Source organism: Phalaenopsis equestris, unplaced genomic scaffold (genome assembly GCF_001263595.1).
Source record: "Phalaenopsis equestris unplaced genomic scaffold, ASM126359v1 Scaffold000072, whole genome shotgun sequence".
Taxonomy (NCBI): Eukaryota; Viridiplantae; Streptophyta; class Magnoliopsida; order Asparagales; family Orchidaceae; genus Phalaenopsis; species Phalaenopsis equestris.
This window is the reverse complement of record NW_018164514.1, coordinates 140,799-162,129: the sequence shown is the minus strand read 5'-3', so window position 1 is coordinate 162,129 and position 21,331 is coordinate 140,799. Positions and strand designations below refer to the sequence as shown.

The following is a 21,331-nucleotide window of genomic DNA, read 5'->3' as shown; positions in this document are numbered from 1 at the left end:
TTTTTTTCTTTATTTATGAAGAGAGAGTAAGATAGAAGGAAAGAGAGAGAAGGAAGTGGGTTAACGTAATATCCAAGAGTACAACATATGCATGAATCAACCACAATGCTCTCCCATCTATCAAAAGGTATTTTTAAGCTAATTTGTTCTTTGGATTATTTCATAAGTAGTTTGTCAAAAAAATAAGAATATCCTTTAAAAATCGATAAGTTAAAAGTCTAACATACAAACTTTAAGTAATTTTTATGAACCCATTATAATAGTTATTTACATAACAACTTCACAATATTATAGAGTAAAATGAACTCTAATTAATCTAATTGTTCTTAATTTCTATCAGAACCATAAATACGAGAACAAAAGGTTAATTGTTTAATTAAATTCCTTAAAACCTTTAAACCACTTTCCCCAGATGTCCTAGATATGATAAATTATTTATGTTTAATTTTTCATTTTTTTTAGATCTCAAGATATAAAAGAATTTATATAAAGTTTGCGAATAAAATCAAATAATTTTTATAAATGCAAAAATAAAGTTAATTAACTTTTATAAAAAGCCATCACCTCTAGATTCTTCATAAGCAAGCCTTTTCTCCTTCTTTTTTCCAAACCGTGACAAGTTAAAAAGGATTAAGAGTAGAAAGTGAAGGGAGATAAAAGAGAGTTTTGGTATTGGTGGTCCCAATTTTTATTTTGTTCAACGAACAAATTGAGAAATTTGACACTTTTGAGGTAAGCTACCATTAACCTACCTCCGATTTCAGTGAGTTTGCTCTTTCATATTTTCCCGAATTTTATTTGTTCCAAAATTGCAAAAATTATGATATCCTTGTATTTTAAAAACTTTCGCCGTGCAACATTTAATAAGTTATTGTCTTAATTATTATGCAAATCTTAGTATAATTATATTAAATTTTCATCAAGTATTTCTTAATTTTTAGACATTAATTTAATCGTCTAAAATTATTACAAAATTTGATAAAAAAATATTTAATTATGATTTGCTAGCAAAAAATACTTGGGCTTATTGTCTAAAAAATGATCTTATAAAAAATGATCTTACATCTTACTTTATTAGAATTAAATTAAAATATGACACTCAATAGGGCACAATGGAGAAAAATGATTCATATAGTTGATCCCACTTAGTACGATAAAGCTTTGTTATTGTTATTGTTGTTTCTTAGGCATGACATTTGCTAATTATAAACAAGAAATTCAATGGTGTGGTATAGAAATGTTAACATCATCATCATGAGCATTCTCCCAACTATTTGAATCAACTAAGAATCATCACTTTTGATAAATTATTGTTAAATATTAAATAAGATATTAGTTTTACTTTGCTCGAATCCTTTTGCACAATTTCTAGTGAAGTTACATTTCAATTTACACTTTTAATAACAAACCTATTCAATTAATTTCATCTACCAGTTTTTATTAGTGCATTTCCTATCCTTCAATGAATAGAATTAACAACTATTTTCCACTATTCTACTCTCAATCAATTCTACCTCCGCCTTCCCTGTAACATAATGCATATACCGCATAGGATAGTGGGGACTGATTTATGTATAAGTGGGCTAGAGATTTAGAAATTATGTGATGGTCTCCTACATAGTTCACCAGGATAACAATACAAGATATATTTACATCTGTTCTACACATATTTTTGAAGCATCAAAGCATGGGCAGTCATTCGTAAAGCGCTCACTTCAGCATGATATTCAATAAAACAACTACATCTAACACTGGTTGAACTACTTGTAATCAGAGATGCATACCTGGATTGCGACGTAGTAACCTTTTGCACAAATCAATGCAATAGTCACTAAAAATGCTATCTGGCGGGAAGTGTAGATCATTTGATTTCATTATATTTTGCAGCAGCTAGTAAAGAAAATGATAAACATTTCATAAGTACAATATGCAAGCATTAGTACCACTTAAGTAAATCAAGCAACTTGTACCTGTATCTGAGTGTTCCCAGTAAAAGGAGTTCTGCCTGTGACAAGCTGAAATAAGATCGCCCCAACACTCCAGAGATCTGCCTGCTCTTCCATGAGTGAATAAAAGACAGATATAAGAAAAAAAAAATCAATAGCATATAAATAAAGAAATCAAGGTGTTACCTTGGCATCATATTTCTGAAGCTGCATTATTTCTGGAGCCATGTAAAGTGGGGAGCCACATAAGGTTTCAGCTAGGCCAAGTGGCTGCAAAGACCTGTCATGGCGAAAAGTTATTACAAGAACTTAAAGAAAAAAATTAATACAAATTGCAGAAAGGAGACCGGTGCACAAAGATAAAACAGATGAAATGAGACATGCACCTAACTATGATTTAAAGATATACAATATAGTCTAGAATTTTAGAACAATGCCACATCAGCCACCTCAGCCAAACTTGTGATGTGGAAGAGATGCCTTGATTGCTTTGCATGGTTCTTATAAAAATGCATGATATGAGTTTGGAATCATGGAAGTTATTTCACTTATATTTTTGTAGCAATGCATGATAATGAAACCAGTAGGACCTGATCCATCTCAAATTGTTTTAACTAAAAATTAAAAAAGCTGATAAAAGAAAGAAAGGCGCGTGTTGCATTACAAGATAAAAACTGAAACAAAATTAAACAACCAAAATAATATACTGCACCAAGCCAAATGAAGATATTATCAAGATCATATTGGCATAACTAGATTAAGAAGTGTAATAACATAAAATCAGCATTAGATACGAATTCATAAAAGGCATCCTTACCTTGCAAAGCCAAAATCTGCAATTTTCAGTACTGAATTGTCATCCGTTGTTGACAAAAGGAGATTCTGTCAAACATAACCATAATATCATACAATGTGTGAAGTTCATTGCAAGAAGTCAATTCGAGCATGCTACTACTCATGTAATGCCATTTAGAATTCTTAAATGAATCAAGTTATATCGAGAGCAAAAGTTGCCAACCACATCAATTACTTCAATGCTTATTAGAATATAGACAACTGAGATGAAGTAATACTAACATACATGAGATCATTCATGGCAACTCTAAAGATACAAGGATCATCAACCATAAACGAGAACATCTGAGAAATTAAAAATATAGTATGAATACAAATTCAAAGAATTACTTGAATAATAAAATGATACAATGTTTAATTTATTATCATACATGATAAAATCACAAATTCAATGAATGTTCTTCTGGCACGATATATTTGGTAGGCCAGAAACTTTATAGTTTAGTGTAACTCAAAAAAGAAAAGTTTTGGATTTTACAGTTGGACTGAGTTAAGGAAAAGACAGTTGAGTGACGCTTTGAACAAAAATCAAGCACTCTAAAAAGGCTTCCTTCATTTTGATGTAAAACACTAATTTTATTTATCAAACTCATCTGTTGTAACTTTATCTTCTGCCTTTTCAACAAGAACTTCACATTCTGTTGCAATTCTATCGGTGAGGGAGTGATGCAGTTCCGAGAGAAAAAAAACCTCGGGCAACTTTTTATGTGGTAAAGGCGGCATTAAGATAGCAACATATGATATTTCCACCCCACAAATTCTTCAATGTTGTAAAAGAGAATGCTTGTGCTTGTGTGTTGGGGGGGTGGTTTATATTAAGATGGGGTGGAAACATATGATATTTCCACCCCACAAATTCTTCAATTTTGTAAAAGAGAATGCTTGTGCTTGTGTGTTGTGGGTTTATATTAAGATGGGTTCCCCATCTAATATGAATGATTAGATAGGAATTATATTAAGATGGGTTCCAAAATTCCCTATAGAGGCAATCCAATTTAGTTAATGGTTCCAAATTTCTCCATCTAATATGAATGATTAGATAGGGTTTATATTAAGATGGGTTCCAAAGTTCCCTATAGAGGTAATCCCCTTTAGAAAATTTCTAAATAGGAATTTGTGTGTTGCGGCAAATTAGGTACTACTTCAGTCTTTCTCAACATAAATTGAATCAAAAACATCTACACTCCTAATCGGATCATCAGATGGTGCATGTTTAACGTGACCAAACTATCTCAGACGACTCTCTAATCCTTTCTACCACTGGAGCTACACCAAACCTTTTACAGATACATTTGTTTCACATTTTTTCTCGAAGTGTAAATGTCACTCATCCACCTAAGCATTCTCATCTCAACAACACTTAACGTAGTTTTTTTCTTTTCTTTTATAGGTCAACATTCTATGCCATAAAGCATCGCAAATCTCACAATCTTATAAAATTTTCCTTTATGTTTAAGCGATAATTTTCTATCACACAATAGGCCCAATGTATTTCTCCACTTCAACCATCCAACTTGAATTCTATTGATGACATCCCCATCTATATCAATATCACTTTGAACAATAGACAAGAAAAATCTAAAAAGTTCACTCCTTTTAATGATTTGATCCCATATTGTTACAACTCTGCTAAAATTATTTTCCATATTTTTAGTTTTTGATCTACTCAAACGAAGACCTTTAAACTCTAATGCGAACCCCCATAATTAATATTTTTCCTAAATTCTTTCTCTAGTCTTATCCACAAGAAAAATATCATCTGTGAAAAGCATACTCCAAGGTACATCTTCCTGTAAAATTCCAATAAGAGCATACTCTAAGAGCATACTCTAGTCTTCATCTTTCTATCTTCTCTGAAACACTCTCATGGTACAATTGCAATTGGAGGGGGGTTGGGAAGGCATCAACTGGATCACAACATACAAAGATCTCTAAAACTCTCGTATAACTCCCCTTTCAACTACATTCCCCCCCCCCCCCCCCCCCCTCCCCTCCGTTTTTCTCTCCCTCCCTCCTTACAATATTAAGATGGGGTGGAAACATATGATATTTCCACCCCACAAATTCTTCAATGTTGTAAAAGAGAATGCTTGTGCTTGTGTGTTGGGGGGGTGGTTTATATTAAGATGGGGTGGAAACATATGATATTTCCACCCCACAAATTCTTCAATTTTGTAAAAGAGAATGCTTGTGCTTGTGTGTTGTGGGTTTATATTAAGATGGGTTCCCCATCTAATATGAATGATTAGATAGGGTTTATATTAAGATGGGTTCCAAAGTTCTCTGTAGAGGCAATCCCCTTTAGAAAATTTCTAAATAGGAATTTGTGTGTTGCGGCAAATTAGGTACTACTTCAGTCTTTCTCAACATAAATTGAATCAAAAACATCTACACTCCTAATCGGATCATCAGATGGTGCATGTTTAACGTGACCAGGAATTTGTGTGTTGCGGCAAATTAGGTACTACTTAAGTCTTTCTCAACATAAATTGAATAAAAAACATCTACAGTCCTTATCGGATCATCAGATGGTGCATGTTTAACGTGACCAAACTATCTCAGACGACTCTCTAATCCTTTCTACCACTGGAGCTACACCAAACCTTTTACAGATACATTTGTTTCACATTTTTTCTCGAAGTGTAAATGTCACTCATCCACCTAAGCATTCTCATCTCAACAACACTTAACGTAGTTTTTTTCTTTTCTTTTATAGGTCAACATTCTATGCCATAAAGCATCGCAAATCTCACAATCTTATAAAATTTTCCTTTATGTTTAAGCGGTAATTTTCTATCACACAATAGGCCCAATGTATTTCTCCACTTCAACCATCCAACTTGAATTCTATTGATGACATCCCCATCTATAGCAATATCACTTTGAACAATAGACAAGAAAAATCTAAAAAGTTCACTCCTTTTAATGATTTGATCCCATATTGTTACAACTCTGCTAAAATTATTTTCCATATTTTTAGTTTTTGATCTACTCAAACGAAGACCTTTAAACTCTAATGCGAACCCCCATAATTAATATTTTTCCTAAATTATTTCTCTAGTCTTATCCACAAGAAAAATATCATCTGTGAAAAGCATACTCCAAGATACATCCTCCTGTAAAATTCCAATAAGAGCATACTCTAAGAGCATACTCTAGTCTTCATCTTTCTATCTTCTCTGAAACACTCTCATGGTACAATTGCAATTGGAGGGGGGTTGGGAAGGCATCAACTGGATCACAACATACAAAGATCTCTAAAACTCTCGTATAACTCCCCTTTCAACTACATGACCCTCCTCCTCCTCCTCTCTTCTTTGTGTGTTTTAGCTCTGCTAAATTCCATAAATCTACCTTCCAATTGGATTTAATAAAACCAGGATTCAAGGCAAAATGAAGGAGGAATGGGATTTAAGATCCTTTAAGATTTAAAGTTGTCATTTTTCTGTTTGGTGGAGATTAGGTTAAATTCGAATAGTGTGGCTGAATGGAGAGGAGGTAGAGAGGAAGAAGGGAAAAAAGAGAACTGTTACACGCTCAAAGAGATCCCTCACAACTTTGATCAACAGAAAAAGAAAAAGAATGGCCAAAAATCTCACAAGCTTTCATCAGATTAATCGAACTAGTGTTCAATACATGAAATCTCGAAAGCTAAAAAAACCTAAACCAAGGATCAAAGTAGTCACGTTCAAAATCAGCCAAAAATTGAAGAATAACTAATTATTAACCAAATATTATGTGGGGGTAAACCATAGCTTAAAACTAAGGATATGGCTCTCTTTTGTTGTTTAGTTTGGCTCGCAGTGATGGGTAGGTTGAGCTAACTTGGTAGACTGGTCTATCAAAATTGATGACTCAACATCAACTCCCCTAGGGCACATAACTCTCCCTAGAGAGTTTACAATAATATAAATATAAAGGGGATCACAAGCAAGGTTTTGTGGCACTTTCTTGACACCCATGAGTTATTTGATAGAGATTAATCTCACAATAATCAATAAACTTTCTTCGTATCCATTATAAGGATAACATAAGAAAAAAAAAAGTTCTCAAAATTGAAGCAAGCAAGTGCCGTAGGAAAAATAAGATTAGTATAAAAAACATTTATATGAAGAATTTCTTCTATAGAAAAATTAATCAATAATACTCAACCCTCAAAAGTTCTTCGATAGTGCATAACTTCATTAATGTTAGTATAGGAAATATATGAAAAGAAAAATCTCTAACAGAAGCATTCAAACTAATATTTACACTTGAAAAAAAATCTAGGCCCTTGAATGTAATTTCTTAAACTTGTGTGACGTGTTCGGATTGTGCACTGCAGAAGATATTGCTCCAAATGACAGCTAGTAAATACAGAGACTAAGGAATGCATCACGGTGGTGTTGGCGTAAACATGAAGGAATGATCGTATGGAATCAAAAGTGAACCTATGCAATATTATGCATGTGGAGGTGTATACTCTATGGTATTATACATATGGTATTATATATAATGCATCATTGAAGTTACATTTTTGTGTGATTTGATAGTCAGTTCTTGGTATTCCGGTTCCCTGTCACATGAAATTGTTTCCACCATATGGATTCTAATGAAATTTGCCTCTTCTAGCCTTTATTTCAAATTCTATAATGTTTTATTTTGTGACACTGGCTCTAGGACATCTATTGCGGGATTCTGCAATGTGGTAGAGATAAAAGAAGTGCTGTGATCATGGGATAGGCGAACTAGATGGATTCCCGCCCCGATAATAGCTTCAATTGGGTGGGGGTATTACTTTCCTTTTTTTTTACTGTCACGGGCCCTGTGGACCTTTATTTCCTATTTCTCTATTTCTAATTAGATTTATTTTATATTAGGAACAATTTATACATTTTATATTCTGGTTTAGCAGACTTTTTTACTGTTTTATGTATTTTGGATATTATATTTTATTCTCTAACTTCTGCCCTAAAGAGTGTTACATCCACTTATTTTTGCAAGCAGTGTGTTTGCAGCTTGTTAAGGGACAAGTGGTGTAACCACCACGCCATTTCATGGTTCTCTCCATTGTATTTAGCCCGAACAGTCGTTGAACATCTCTTATACCCTTTCAAATGTCATCAGCCTTGCATATTATCATTCCTTCACTAAATCAACTTCTGAAACACCTTATGAGCCCTAAAATGTTATCATGCGGTATCAGAGAGCCCGACAAATCCTAAATAATTAAGGATTTATCTTCCATGCTACCAAATCAAAATTCCATAGAATCTAACCTAACACCTATTGGAAAAAAAAAATTATCCTCACATCACCCACATAACTTTAACCCTAAACCTAAACCACAATTTTCTTTTCAGCCGAAGTTTTAATAGGAGAAAGAGACATCATGTTGAATTAAATAAAAATATGACATTCAATAAGACAAAATAGAGAAAAAGAATTCATGTAGCCGATCCCAACTAGTGAGATAAAGAATTGTTGTTATAGTATTAAAAAGACATCATGTCACCAATGGTAAACCCTCAACGAGGTGTTCATAAGCTTAATATGTAAGATATGCAGTAAAATATCTTCCAATTGAAACAAAGGTTTGTCGCCTGTGAGAGAGATAACTCGGAGATGTCACCCATTGCCACAACAGTGACTTACCAGACCGAGAGTTGGAAATCCTAAATAATTAAGGATTTATCTTCCATGCTACCAAATCAAAATTCCATAGAATCTAACCTAACACCTATTGGAAAAAAAAAATTATCCTCACATCACCCACATAACTTTAACCCTAAACCTAAACCACAATTTTCTTTTCAGCCGAAGTTTTAATAGGAGAAAGAGACATCATGTTGAATTAAATAAAAATATGACATTCAATAAGACAAAATAGAGAAAAAGAATTCATGTAGCCGATCCCAACTAGTGAGATAAAGAATTGTTGTTATAGTATTAAAAAGACATCATGTCACCAATGGTAAACCCTCAACGAGGTGTTCATAAGCTTAATATGTAAGATATGCAGTAAAATATCTTCCAATTGAAACAAAGGTTTGTCGCCTGTGAGAGAGATAACTCGGAGATGTCACCCATTGCCACAACAGTGACTTACCCGACCGAGAGTAGGAAATCCTAAATAATTAAGGATTGATCTTCCATGCTACCAAATCAAAATTCCACAGAATCTAACTTAATACCTATATTAAAAAAAATTATCCTCACATCACTCACATAACCTTAACCCTAAACCTGGACCACAATTTTCTTTTCAGCCAAAGTTTTAATAGAAGAAAAGACATAATGTTGAATTAAATAAATATATGACAATAAGACAAAATAAAGAAAAAGGATTCATGTAGCCGATCCCACTTAGTGAGATAAAGGTTTGTTGTTGTAGTAATAAAAAGACATCGCATAATGTTGAATTAAATAAATATATGACAATAAGATAAAATAAAGAAAAAGGATTCATGTAGCCGATCTCACTTAGTGAGATAAAGGTTTTTTGTTGTAGTAATAAAAAGACATCGTCACAAATGGGAAACCTTCAACGAGGTGTTCATAAGCTTAATATGGAAGATATGCAGCAAAATATATTCCATTGAAACAAAGGTTTGTCGCCTTTGAGAGAGATAACTTGGAGGTGTCACCATCGCCACAACAGTGACTTACCAGATCGATAGTAAGAAGTGAATCATTTTACCAATAAGTTTCTAGTGATAAAGAACTAATATTCCAAAATTTTGGCATAAAATATCATAGAAGAAGCCAAGATTTTAGAGTGAAGATTGACTTGCCAGATTCTGGTAGATGTTTGATTCTAGATGAATTCATTGAGTGACTATAAACAATAACACGAATTTTTAAATACAATGACGTTCTTGAAGATGAGTAAAATTAGCATCCATCAAACTCATGGAATTTGAAGCAGCTTCAACAGCAAGAAAAGAAAAGTAAGATCACAACATGAACTAAGATGAAGGGAGATGGAGCATAAATATCTCCACTAGTATTACTGACGGGATATATTAATAAAACTCCACAATCTGTGTAAGAAAGATTCCTTTAGGAAGCACGCAATTGAATATGAACAACTGATGTTAAAATATGAGTTGGCAGAACTAGAGGAGCACATAATAGCGAGGTGTATTGGAGGGTTGATGCCATCTATCAACAATGTGGTGTAGCTACGACGACATTAGTCCCAAATTGATGAACATGCCCTAAATTTAAAAGTGGAGAAATAATAATATCATCAGGTGATCGCCAAACCATATAGACAGTTCAATACCAGAATCCAAAAAATAAAAGTACACCCATTAGAGCGCCAAAGCCGACTCCTTTAAATAAAAAACTAGTTCAAATTAGAGAAAATGTGGAAACCGCCAACGCTCACAAATCAATCACAATTATGGAATGCTTCAAATGTCATAGTTTTAGACACTACATCTGATTGCTCAAACAAGATGGTGATCTCTCTCAATGAGTAGAAAGCAGTTGAAGAATTAAACATTAATACATGAGATAATGAGTGTATGTCAAAGAGAAACATAAGTTTTAATCAACGATAAAAAATGTTAGTGATTTGACTGCTCCTTGAGACTGTCCATACGAGAGAACAAAAGTGGCTCCGCCACAACATCTTTTGTACACGTTGCACCAAAAAGGGAAATGTGTGCGATAATCATTTTAAATAAAGACAGTTATGAAAAATGTGATATCTACATAAATATGATGGACAAATTGAGTCTCACTACCCAGAAGCATACTCAATCATATTCTATGGTTGGCTAAAGAAGAGGACAGAGCTCAATGATAACAGAAGATGTTTGCTTGAGTTTTCTATTGGAAGCAATTTTCATGACGAAGTGTGGTGTAATGTGATATCTATGAATGGTTATCATATCCTATTAGGTCTTTTTTTCCCCACATCATGATGGTCACAAGAATATGTATTCTTTCATCAAAAATGAGAAATGCATTATGCTTCAACCTTAGAAGGAATATAAGATAATGGGTGTTCATACGAAGTTTGAGCATACAGTACTACAAAATATCTTTGCGCAGATCTTGGGAGAAGTACCAACAGGACTAGCAATTAATTGTTCTAGAAGGTCGCGAATTTAAGGAACCGATATTAGACACAAGACAACACTTGCTAAGAAGATTTCAATATTTTCTAATATACAGTCTACCTCTCTGGTTGTCACTACTGAGGGAGATTTACTATCTCTCACTCCAGACAAAGATGAGAAATTTTTTAGCAGTTTTTGGAAAATTTTATAGAGTAAGTTAGGTATTAAGTTCTAGTTCTGTTCAACAGTGCACTTACAAATAGATGGTCAGACAATAGGGTGAACCCCATCTTTGAAAATCTCTTTAGGTGTTTTGTGAGAAAGAACATCAGCGGGTAGGACTCAGTGTTTTCAAAGCATGGGACGGAGGGGGGGTGAGGGGACCAATGGACCTTTTTTCATATTTCTTTATTTCTAATTAGGAATATTATCTATTTATATGTTGTCATTTTCTCATTTAGCAGTTTTGTTTAATTATTTGTATTTTGGAGATTATATTTTCTATTTCTACCCAAAGAAGTATTATATCTTTTTGTAAGTGGTAAGGTTATAGCTTGTTTAGGAATACGTGATGTAGCCTCCCCGTACAACCATTGAACGCCTTCTACACCATTGCATGCACCGATAAACTCACATATTATCATTCATTTGTCATTCCACAGCCACCTCCCCACTAATCCACTTCTGAAATGCATTTTAGGATCCTTAAATGGTGTCATTTTGGTTCCTAATTAAGTAATTATGTAATCTTTTCTTAGAGAACTCTCCCAGGCCATTTATATGGAAAATATATCATGTTCTGAACAAAAATAAATTTTCTTCTCTCTAATTATCCGCATGATAAAAGAGCATACCTCCTCTAATTTCATCTCTCATATGAAGAAAAAAACAACTAGTATCTGTAAGGCAAATCTCTTCAACTGAAGTAGCATCTGATTTTGAGGAGGTTATTTCGCTGGCATATGAAGGAGCGTAAAGTAGCCATCTTATCAAGTCACAAATTAAAAGCAACATTACTGATCTTAAGGTATGATGATATTTATCTATGGAAGGAGCAAGTTGATTATATTAAAAAATCTATACAACACCAGATATTAGAGAAGCAGCAAACAAAACCTAGAAATCCAAAAACAATATGGTATTTTCTTAACTCATGAACTCCAAGATTAATAAGATAAGTGATCATTTCTTACTCTACAGTCTATTGCACAACTAAAGAAATATAAGTGTAAAAAGAATCTAGTCTAGTTCTGGAAAATAGATCTCTAAACTATTTACCCTTGAATAGATACTTCATAAACTCCCACAAGGACATTTCACCGTCACACAGTGCTTTAATTCCCTCAAGCAACAATGAAAACAAATTGAACTTTTCAAAAACATGAGTCTAAGGGCGTCATAATGAAGGAATATACACAAACTATTATAAAAAATGAGGGTTCAAATTTTTAATGCAATTAAACAATGAAATGGAAGAAATTCAGATACAAGACAATAGTTGTCACTCTTCTGATCAACTCTCCACATGTAGAATTAAAGTAAAACCTAAGATATCTATTTGTTAAACCCCTAACTATGGCTGTCACACTTCCGATCCACTCACCACATGTAGAGGCCAGCATAATAATAATCATAGTGAGTCTCCTCCTGTTACTAAAATCGTAATCTATGGCAATTCTATGATTTTTCTTGTAGTTTCTCGCCTTTGTTCATCTCCCTTTCAATTAATTAACAACAGTCCAACAATCTGCTTTCACAGCTTTTCAACATACGAATAATTGTAGTTTTGATACATTTGACTAGAAAATGATTATTCTATTTTTTTGTAGGATTTATGTAAAAATTTTGCAGTTAATTACTTACAATTTCTTTTATGTTCTACTAGTACTTTGAAAACAATAGTGAAAATTGGTGTTAAGAGAAAAAGAAGTTGGTAAAAAGTAGTTGACTTAATTTGAATTAGACAGAGAATACTGAGAAAGACTGCATGTATATTAAATGTAATTTTTGCAACAAAACTATCACATGAGATATTAGAAGTCTAAGGGTCTGTTTGGGACCTGTTTGGGACAGCTGCAGCTTATCCAACTTATGCTGATAAGCAACTGATTCTGATAATCTGCTGATAAGCAACTGATTCTAATAATCTGTTGATGAGCAGCTGATCCTGATAAGTTGGCTGGTTCTTTGGTTTGTACGTTGGGAAAACAATTGATTCTGGATAAATGACCATTCTGCCCTTATTCTGGATAAACTGTTTAGTTGTTTGGTTTGTGTGTTTTGTAAACAGCTTATTTGTAGATTTTATAGTTAAATGATCAATTTGTCACGTAGAATTTGTAATTTTCTCAACAAAACATCAATATATATATATATATATATTAGATATTTTATAACCAATTAACCCCCTTCAAACTAATTCGACACATACAGACCACCGAAAAATTGCAACATAACATTAATTCATATAAAATATAACAAGTTTGTAAAATTAAAGTTCAAATGTTAAGACATGAAAATACAAAAGAATTTAATTCATGGAATAATTCTCATCAAATATTATGAACCAGTTTAACAATGTATGTGAGTTTGTCGTTGTAAATACCGCCATGAATGAAATAATTAAATATCAAACTAAAAAATGAAATTCAGAAATGAAATCACCAATAAAAAACCTCAATCTCATTTATATCATTAAAAAAAAATGTTACATCTACTCTCCACATTCTCGGTTCGATCCCCTGCTTGCAAGTCCCCAATAGAAGGTAAACTGTTCAGTTCTTCTCCCTCCCCATCCATGGCTTCAATCACCACATGGTGAACAAAATCCCTCCTTTTTGTCGCCATCCTCATCATCCTCAGCTTCCGACTCCCATACATCGAACTCAATGGTGCTCTTCGTACCAGCCTCCCTCGCCACCAACCCTTACCGACCGCCTTCCATCCGCGATGAACGCCACCGATGGAGATCCTAAATACCATCCGAGTTTTGATCTCGGTCGTCGACAAAGATTTCCCCGTTACCCAACCTCTTCGAATGCGTATGAGGGCACGTGAGTAAAATTTCGAGTGAAAACGCGGACCGCAGGGGTTGTCCCGCGGTCCGCATCTTTTACAAAATTAAAAACACGATTTTCATTAATTTGTAAATAAGTGCAAAACAAACGGAAGCCGCCCGCACTTATAAGCTACCCCAAATGGGCCCTAAATAGTTATCTCATTCAAACTCATAAAAAATATGGGAACATGTAAGAAAATATTAGATGAAGTTTAACAAAATATATTAAGCTATTTGAATGCATTTACAATCACAAAGTACAAACACCAACAAAATATTGATGAAATAACTGAGACTGAATCATATTGCCGTTCTTCTAGTTATAGTCCTACTAAAAGGTCATATCATTAGCTCTAGTGGTATAAGTAGGACCTCTAATTTTACTAAAGGAATTTGATGTCTTATGTAGCGATTTATTAAGAATTTGGGTTTCGTTATTAAAAACAGAAGTCAAAGTATTCAAACAATGTCCTCTAAAGAAAATTGGAATGAAGTTTATAAGGAAGTTGGAAGATATTTGTATGAAAAAGGCAGTCTTTTTGATGCTCCAAGGAATCCATCCTTTTTTCAATATAGCAACATGCATTGGTCGAAGATTAAAACCTAAAAGCGTGCATGAGCTTTGAACATGGACATTGAAGAAATAGATGAAAACTACTTATAGTTTATTACAAGAAAGAAAAAATTTATATGGGCACAAGAAAAAAGTTGTTACAACAACCAATCGGATGAATCACATGAGAGTCATGGGAAAAACAATACAGTTCTTAGATATCATAACAATTCATTAGTAAACCCTGCAAGTGATGATAATGATGATGTTGATTTAAGGTATATTTTATTTAGAATCAAGTTCAATCCTAAGTTACTATTTTTTTGTTTTTCTAACTTAGAACATCAATTCGATTTTATGAAGTCCTTGTGTTTTCATATAAAATGTATTTTCCTAATTAAATTTATACTTCTTTCGACGAATTTTGTTTTAAATTTTTTTTAAATGTGTGTGATGGGGGAGCGCCTGATGTGTGGTATGTCACGATCCCAATCCCACATTTTTGTGGATCGCCTGGTCTAAAATACACGGGACGTGGGACTTCCACCTCGTGAAAATCCCTTCTACATGAATGTAGTGGTATAGCGGAAACTTCATTTCTACGATAGCAAGGAAGACCGAACACACAATTCTGCACCGAATCAATTTCTACACGATTTTTTTTCTTTTTGGTTTTCTTCCTATTTCATTATTAATAGGGTCATTTCTATTATGAGACTATTTATGCATTTATTTAGTTGCTTTTGGAGATTTGGCTTGGATTTTATATATTGTAGAGGTTGTTATATCTAGTTTATGCTCTAAGAAGTGCTGCGACATTTTTTTTTTCCTTCTACAAGTTTCGTGTCTGTATATTGCTCTGGTATTTAGTTGCTTTTGGAGATTTGGCTTGGATTTTTTATATTGTAGAGGTTGTTATCTCTATTTTATGCTCAAAGAAGTGCTGCGACATTTTTTTTTCCTTCTGCAAGTTTCGTGTCTGTATATTGCTCTAGAACAGATGGTGGACCCCCCTCGCCATTTTGTCATTCAATCGATATTTTTCAATCAGGAGAATCTCCAAACTCATCCAACTTAATGTCCAACAACAAGTTATACCTCATATACCCTTTCCAACATATTATCTTTCCCTTGTCATTCTACAACCACCTTCGCACAAAACCTACTCTCTAAACATTTTCTAATACCTAAGAACGGAATCATCTAGTAACAAAGACCAGCAAACCCAGAACATTTTAGGGATTTGTCCTTATTACACCTAAACTAAGAATCCATACATTCAAACCAAACACTCCCACCCAAAAAAAATCTCCACATCATCCCACATAGCTCTAGCTCTAACCCTAAACTTAAATCACAATTCTTTCTGCCAAAATTTTTATTGGAAGAATAAGAAATCATACTGCCAGGAAGAAACTCTCAATGTGTGTACAGGAGCTCACACTAGAAAATATGCAACAAAAAATTCTCCAACTGCAATAGAGATTACCACCTTTGAGAGGAGACAATTGAATGAAGTCAATCTTAACCACAATGATGACTCACCAGATCAAGGAGAGTAGATACATCCCTTTCATTATGAAGTTTTTAGTGACAGAATCAATACCCCAAAGATTTGGCATGGAATATCTAAGAAATCAAATTCTCGAAAAGCGAAATTAATGGATTTTCACGGTCACATGAATTCAGACAAGTTTATTGATTAGCTCCAAATAGTGGAATGAATTTTTTCCTACAAAAATGTTCCATGGGACAAAAAGGTTAAATTGAAAGCCATCAAGCATAGGAAGAATGATTCCTTATGGTGGGAAAACCTGAAACAATTTCGCCTGTGTGAAAAATAAGCAAAATCACTAACTGATCTATGATGAAAAAGGAGATGCAATATAAATATATTTCCACTCATTACTGATAGGATATTTTTATAAACTTCAACACTTATAACAAAAATTATTCTCTGGAAGAGTACATTGCTAAATTTGATCAACTCATGTTGAAATGTAAGTTGAAACCAGAGAATGACAGAATAGTAAAATATCTTGGAGGATTGAGATGGTCTATTAATAATATGGTGCAAGTGTAGTCGTATTGATCTCTACTTGATGTACATGCTATTGCTTTGAAGATGAAGAAATGTCACAAGGTGTACTTGATGTACATGCTATTGCTTTGAAGATGAAGATCACCACACCATACAGACAGTTTAATCCCAAAATCAGGCAGCAATGGTAAGCCTAGTAGGATATCCAAGCCAATTCCATCTATAGAGAAACCAATCAAAAGTGAACAGATAATGGAGCCATGACACTCCTAGATCTGCCCCAATCCAAATGTGATTCACGTCTCATGACTTTAGGCACATTGCATCAGATTACCAATATATCAGAATAATATCTTTCATTAATAAAAAGATGAAAAAATGGACAATGACAAGAGAGAGAAGGAATAAATCAGAGAAAAGTATCATCCTTCAACCGACAAGTGAGAGATGCTAGTGATTCAAATGGAGATCGCGTATTAATAATATGGTGCAGTTGTTTGACCGTTACTTGATGTGCAAACCTCGCTTTGAAAATCAAGAAATAGCAACGTCACCAAGTGACCACTCCTTACAGAAAGAGTTCAACCACAAAATCAGGCAGCAAGGATAAACTCAATGGAGTATCTAAGCCGACCCCATCCAAGGAGAAACAAACTATAGTGAAGAAATATAATAGCGCACTCTCAAATCTGTCTCGCTCCAAATGTGACACTTGTCACAGATTGCTGCACATTGCATTATATTGCCCTAGTAGTGGAATGATATCTTCCACTAAATAAGTAGTTGAAGAAATGATAACGACTCAAGAGAGAAGAAAGAAATCAAAGAGTATCAGCTTCGAACCAATGATGGAGAAATGCTAGTCATTCAAGTTGAGTCCATGAGAGAGACTCAAACAAGATTAATATTGATTGTCATAGAAAATAGTGAGTCCAAGGAGTCAATACCATAACAAGCCAACCAATGTTAGAGGAATTATCGGATGTCTTGACAAATAGTTTACCTCCTAAATGTTTGTCATTAAGAGTGATCCAACCTATCATAGAATTCATTCAAGGGTAAGTTCCTTTACACAGGCATATTTATTGGATGCGACCAATTGAGTAGAGGAGTAGGAGAAACAAGTTACAGATTTAATGGCTCAAGTCTTAGTTCGTGAGAATACTTGTCTACCTAAATTTCAGCTCTAATTGTGCCAAAAAAGAATGACTACCTATCCCATTAGAATAGACTTTGAAATGACATACATTCTTCAGAGTTATCATGGGTGGACGTGAGCATAGACTTTGTAATGGGGCTCCCACAGCCACAACAACGTTATGACTTTGTTATGATGGTGATAAATCAATTAAAAAAGGTTCTTGAGAAGAAAGTGAAGCTTCTCCTACTCGAGTTGAATGACATTTGAGCACCTGACATGCGGGGTGTGGTGATCTCGATACTGTGTTTTCACGGATCACACAAACCTACTTACATTGGAAGGGGGACTTTTGCCTCGTAAAAATCATGTTTACGAGAATTCTGTGATACACTGGAAACTTCATGTCCACGATCGTAGGAAAGACCAAAAACCCATTTCCGTCCTAGCTCAATTTCAACACAATTTTTTTCCTTTTTTTTGATTTTTTCCCTATTTCTTTATTTCTAAACAGGCTCATTTCTATTATGAGGTTATTTATACATATATTTTATTATTTTTAAAACTTCATGTGGATTTTTTGTATTGCGGAGGTTATAATATCTTGGAGTGATATATCATTTTCCTTCTGCAAGTGGTGCGTCTGTATCTTGCTCAGATATAGGTGGTGGATCCCCCTCGTTGTTTCATCGTTCAACCGATGTTTTCAGTTGGGACAGCCACCAAACTCATCCAACTTGTTAACCAACAGCAAGTTCCACTTATACCCTTTCAACTGTCATTGAACACACAAATTATCTTTCTCTTGTCATTCCAAAACCACCTCCTCACGAAACCCGCTTCCTAAACATCTTTTAGGAGCCCAAGAACAATCTTAGTATGAATCATGTGTTTAAAATAAACTACACTTCGATTCGATTCAAAATATATATTTAAGGTAAATTGAAGAAAACGCCATACAATTCCAGATAAAATTCTTTTAAACCTTGCCTATAGCCCATACATCTTCAATTACAGATATAAATCTTTTAAATCATCCAACCTTTTAAATCTTACCTTATGCATACAGCATGTTGTCAGCATGCATTTACACAAGGGGTCCTGGGAATGAAAGGTCTACCACATTTATAAGAATACCCATCTCGAACCATGAAGGTAGCCTAGGAAAATTATGACTTATCCTTTTGCTCAAGGTAAAAAGAGTGAAGCCTGGTACATGCCACATACTCTTCTTGAATTCTTTCAAAAGTAGACATGTTAATGTTGCTCATGGTAAATAAAGTGAAGGCTGGTACATGCCACATACTCTTTAATTCTTTCAAAACTAGCATGTTAATGTACATAGTTAGTGTATATGTGATCGCGCGCCCATGCACATGCGTGGGTGTAAAAAATATGTATAAATTTCTACATAGTTAGTGTATATGTGATCGCGCGCCCATGCGCATGCGTGGGTGTTCGTGGGTGTAAAAAATATGTATAAATTTTATTGAAAGAAAGGAAAAAAATTCAGAATATCATCGAAATCTTTTCTATATCAGTCCATCAAACTAAAGATAGTTCGTCTTATAATAAAGAGAATTGAAAGCATAAACATGTTGAGTCTACGAGACAATGAATACCTCTCATGGAAAGGAGCTCAAGAAGTAAAGCAAAAGAGTTGTAATCTCAAAACAGCAAGAAATGAGCATCAATGGCAAATGAAATTTCACCAATAACAAGCAAAAAGAGCACAGAAGACTCAAGAATAGTCTTCTTAAGCTCTTCAGCCACAAAATTGATCAGTAAGAGTGGTGTGTTAAATGGCTGAAGCAATAGATGCCTATGCATCCCTAATCATCAAGCAAACCTTGAGAAAAACAGTGAATGGCCCAGCCTGGCGGAATTTGAAAAGGAGATTGATTTAATACAGCCAAAACAGTAGATGATTTGGCAAGACCTTTGCGAAAGCTATACTCTTCTTTTAGAAGCTTGGCTAAGAAAATCTTTATTAGAACCATGTTTATGCGGCAGCCAAAATGCAGGCGTTGTAAGTCCAGCTAAACACAAGTAAAAAGACCCCATTAAATTTGGAGATACAAATGCTTCCCCAACCATAATGGATAACTTCATATCATAGAGCTTAAGTTATCTCAAAAAGAAATATGCAACGCCCACAAGGATAACATCGCGCCAAATATTGTATTTAAAACTATCAAATTGGATAGGGATTAAACAATGCTCAGTGATAGCTGTAGAAACAGAGATATGGTTTAACCAGGACACAGGCAAAAGCGTCCAATCAAGCTCAGGTGTAAGATTAATTGCCAGTAAAGCATCCTTTGAAATAACAATCATCATAATTAAAGCATTGATGACCAGTTTACACTAAAAAATTTCTTACATTTAAAATATGGTTATGTATTTCTAATCCTTAAAAATGAATATGAATGTAAAAATGACTGATACCAAGTGCTTGCAATTTATGGGTGAAGAAAACTAAATCTCAAACTTGTAGTCTTAAGAAAGCATCCAAAGAACATCAAAATGAGGATCTTCCACTTGAATCGTTCTATAAGACTTCGAAAATAGTCAATATGAGAATCATACTGATACCTAGAGCACTAGGAGAAGCAATGAGAACAAAATCATTCTATAAGAACTTGAAGATCATCAAAATCAGGATCGTGACTGACACCTAATGCTTGCCAGTAAAATTAGGCTATGTTAAAAAACCTAAATCTCAAACTTCGAGTACAACTAAGTTCCTGAAAGCATGAAATCCATGACCTAAATTATTCTAGGACAATTTGAAGATTCTCAACATGAAGATTGTCATTGGGAATCAATGCTCTAGGAAATGGGAGAAACCTAAATTATTCTAAAAGTTGTTGAATATTGTTGACAATTGTTTGACGTCTAATGCTTGTCAGCTATGTGATGCGAAATAACATAACCAAAATCTTAGACTCCTAGTCTAAATAAGTATCGAAAAAATAACAAATACAAAAGTTTACACCTTAGGCTCCGTTTGGGGCAGCTTTTTTACCGCTTCGCTGCCCTGAATTGCGAAAATTTGTCGTTTGGCTCCCAGCGTCGCGGCCTAACAAAGCTAAAGCAGGAGAAAAGCGGACTGCGAGATCCACCCCGCGGCCCCAGCTTTTCGCTCGCTAATATTCTAAACTACCCTTATTTTTTGCGAAAAGAAGCCCTCAACATTCCTCGTCCAGCGTCGTCTGGCCATCTACTTCATCGACGTCGACGCCCCTGCTTCTTCCACGAGGCCCCTGCGCCTTCCTCTTCCTCGACCAAGCAAGAATCCAGGAAAGTCGAAGCAGGTAAGCGTAAACCCCTCTTCCTCGCCTGTTTTGAATCTCTCTTTTTCCTTGCTTGGAATCCAGGTTAAAATCATTAGTAGGTCGAGCTCCTTGATTGTGAGTGGCTCCTCCCATAAAAGGTTGCCTGATCCGTGAGCTTATGATAGTGAAGATGATGTTAAAAGAGTTGTTTCTCTTTGATTACAGTTGCGCCTAAAGTGATTAGCACAAAAGAGATGATTTCTTCTTCAAGTATTTTTTCTTGTTATTTTGGTTTGCAAAAAAAAAAATCCGAAATATTTTTTTCTGATGGAAACACAGTACGTGCAACATTACCCTTGTGGATTTCCAAAATGAAAATCCAAGCATTTGTTTCATTCAAGACGATGCATT

General features: G+C 34.3%; 1 protein-coding gene across 4 annotated transcripts in view; it reads right to left on the bottom strand.

Moving 5' to 3' along the window:
- LOC110019710 (serine/threonine-protein kinase ATG1c-like) overlaps window positions 1-21,331 on the bottom strand; it is an 81,675-nt gene that overhangs the window by 31,342 nt on the left and 29,002 nt on the right. For all 4 annotated transcript variants that reach the window (XM_020717496.1, XM_020717497.1, XM_020717499.1 and 1 more), the window contains 4 exons: window positions 2,764-2,828; window positions 2,133-2,226; window positions 1,971-2,051; window positions 1,785-1,890 (listed from right to left, as the gene is read on the bottom strand). In XM_020717496.1, the coding sequence (XP_020573155.1) occupies window positions 1,785-1,890; window positions 1,971-2,051; window positions 2,133-2,226; window positions 2,764-2,828 (346 nt within the window). The remainder of the gene's footprint in view (window positions 1-1,784; window positions 1,891-1,970; window positions 2,052-2,132; window positions 2,227-2,763; window positions 2,829-21,331) is intronic.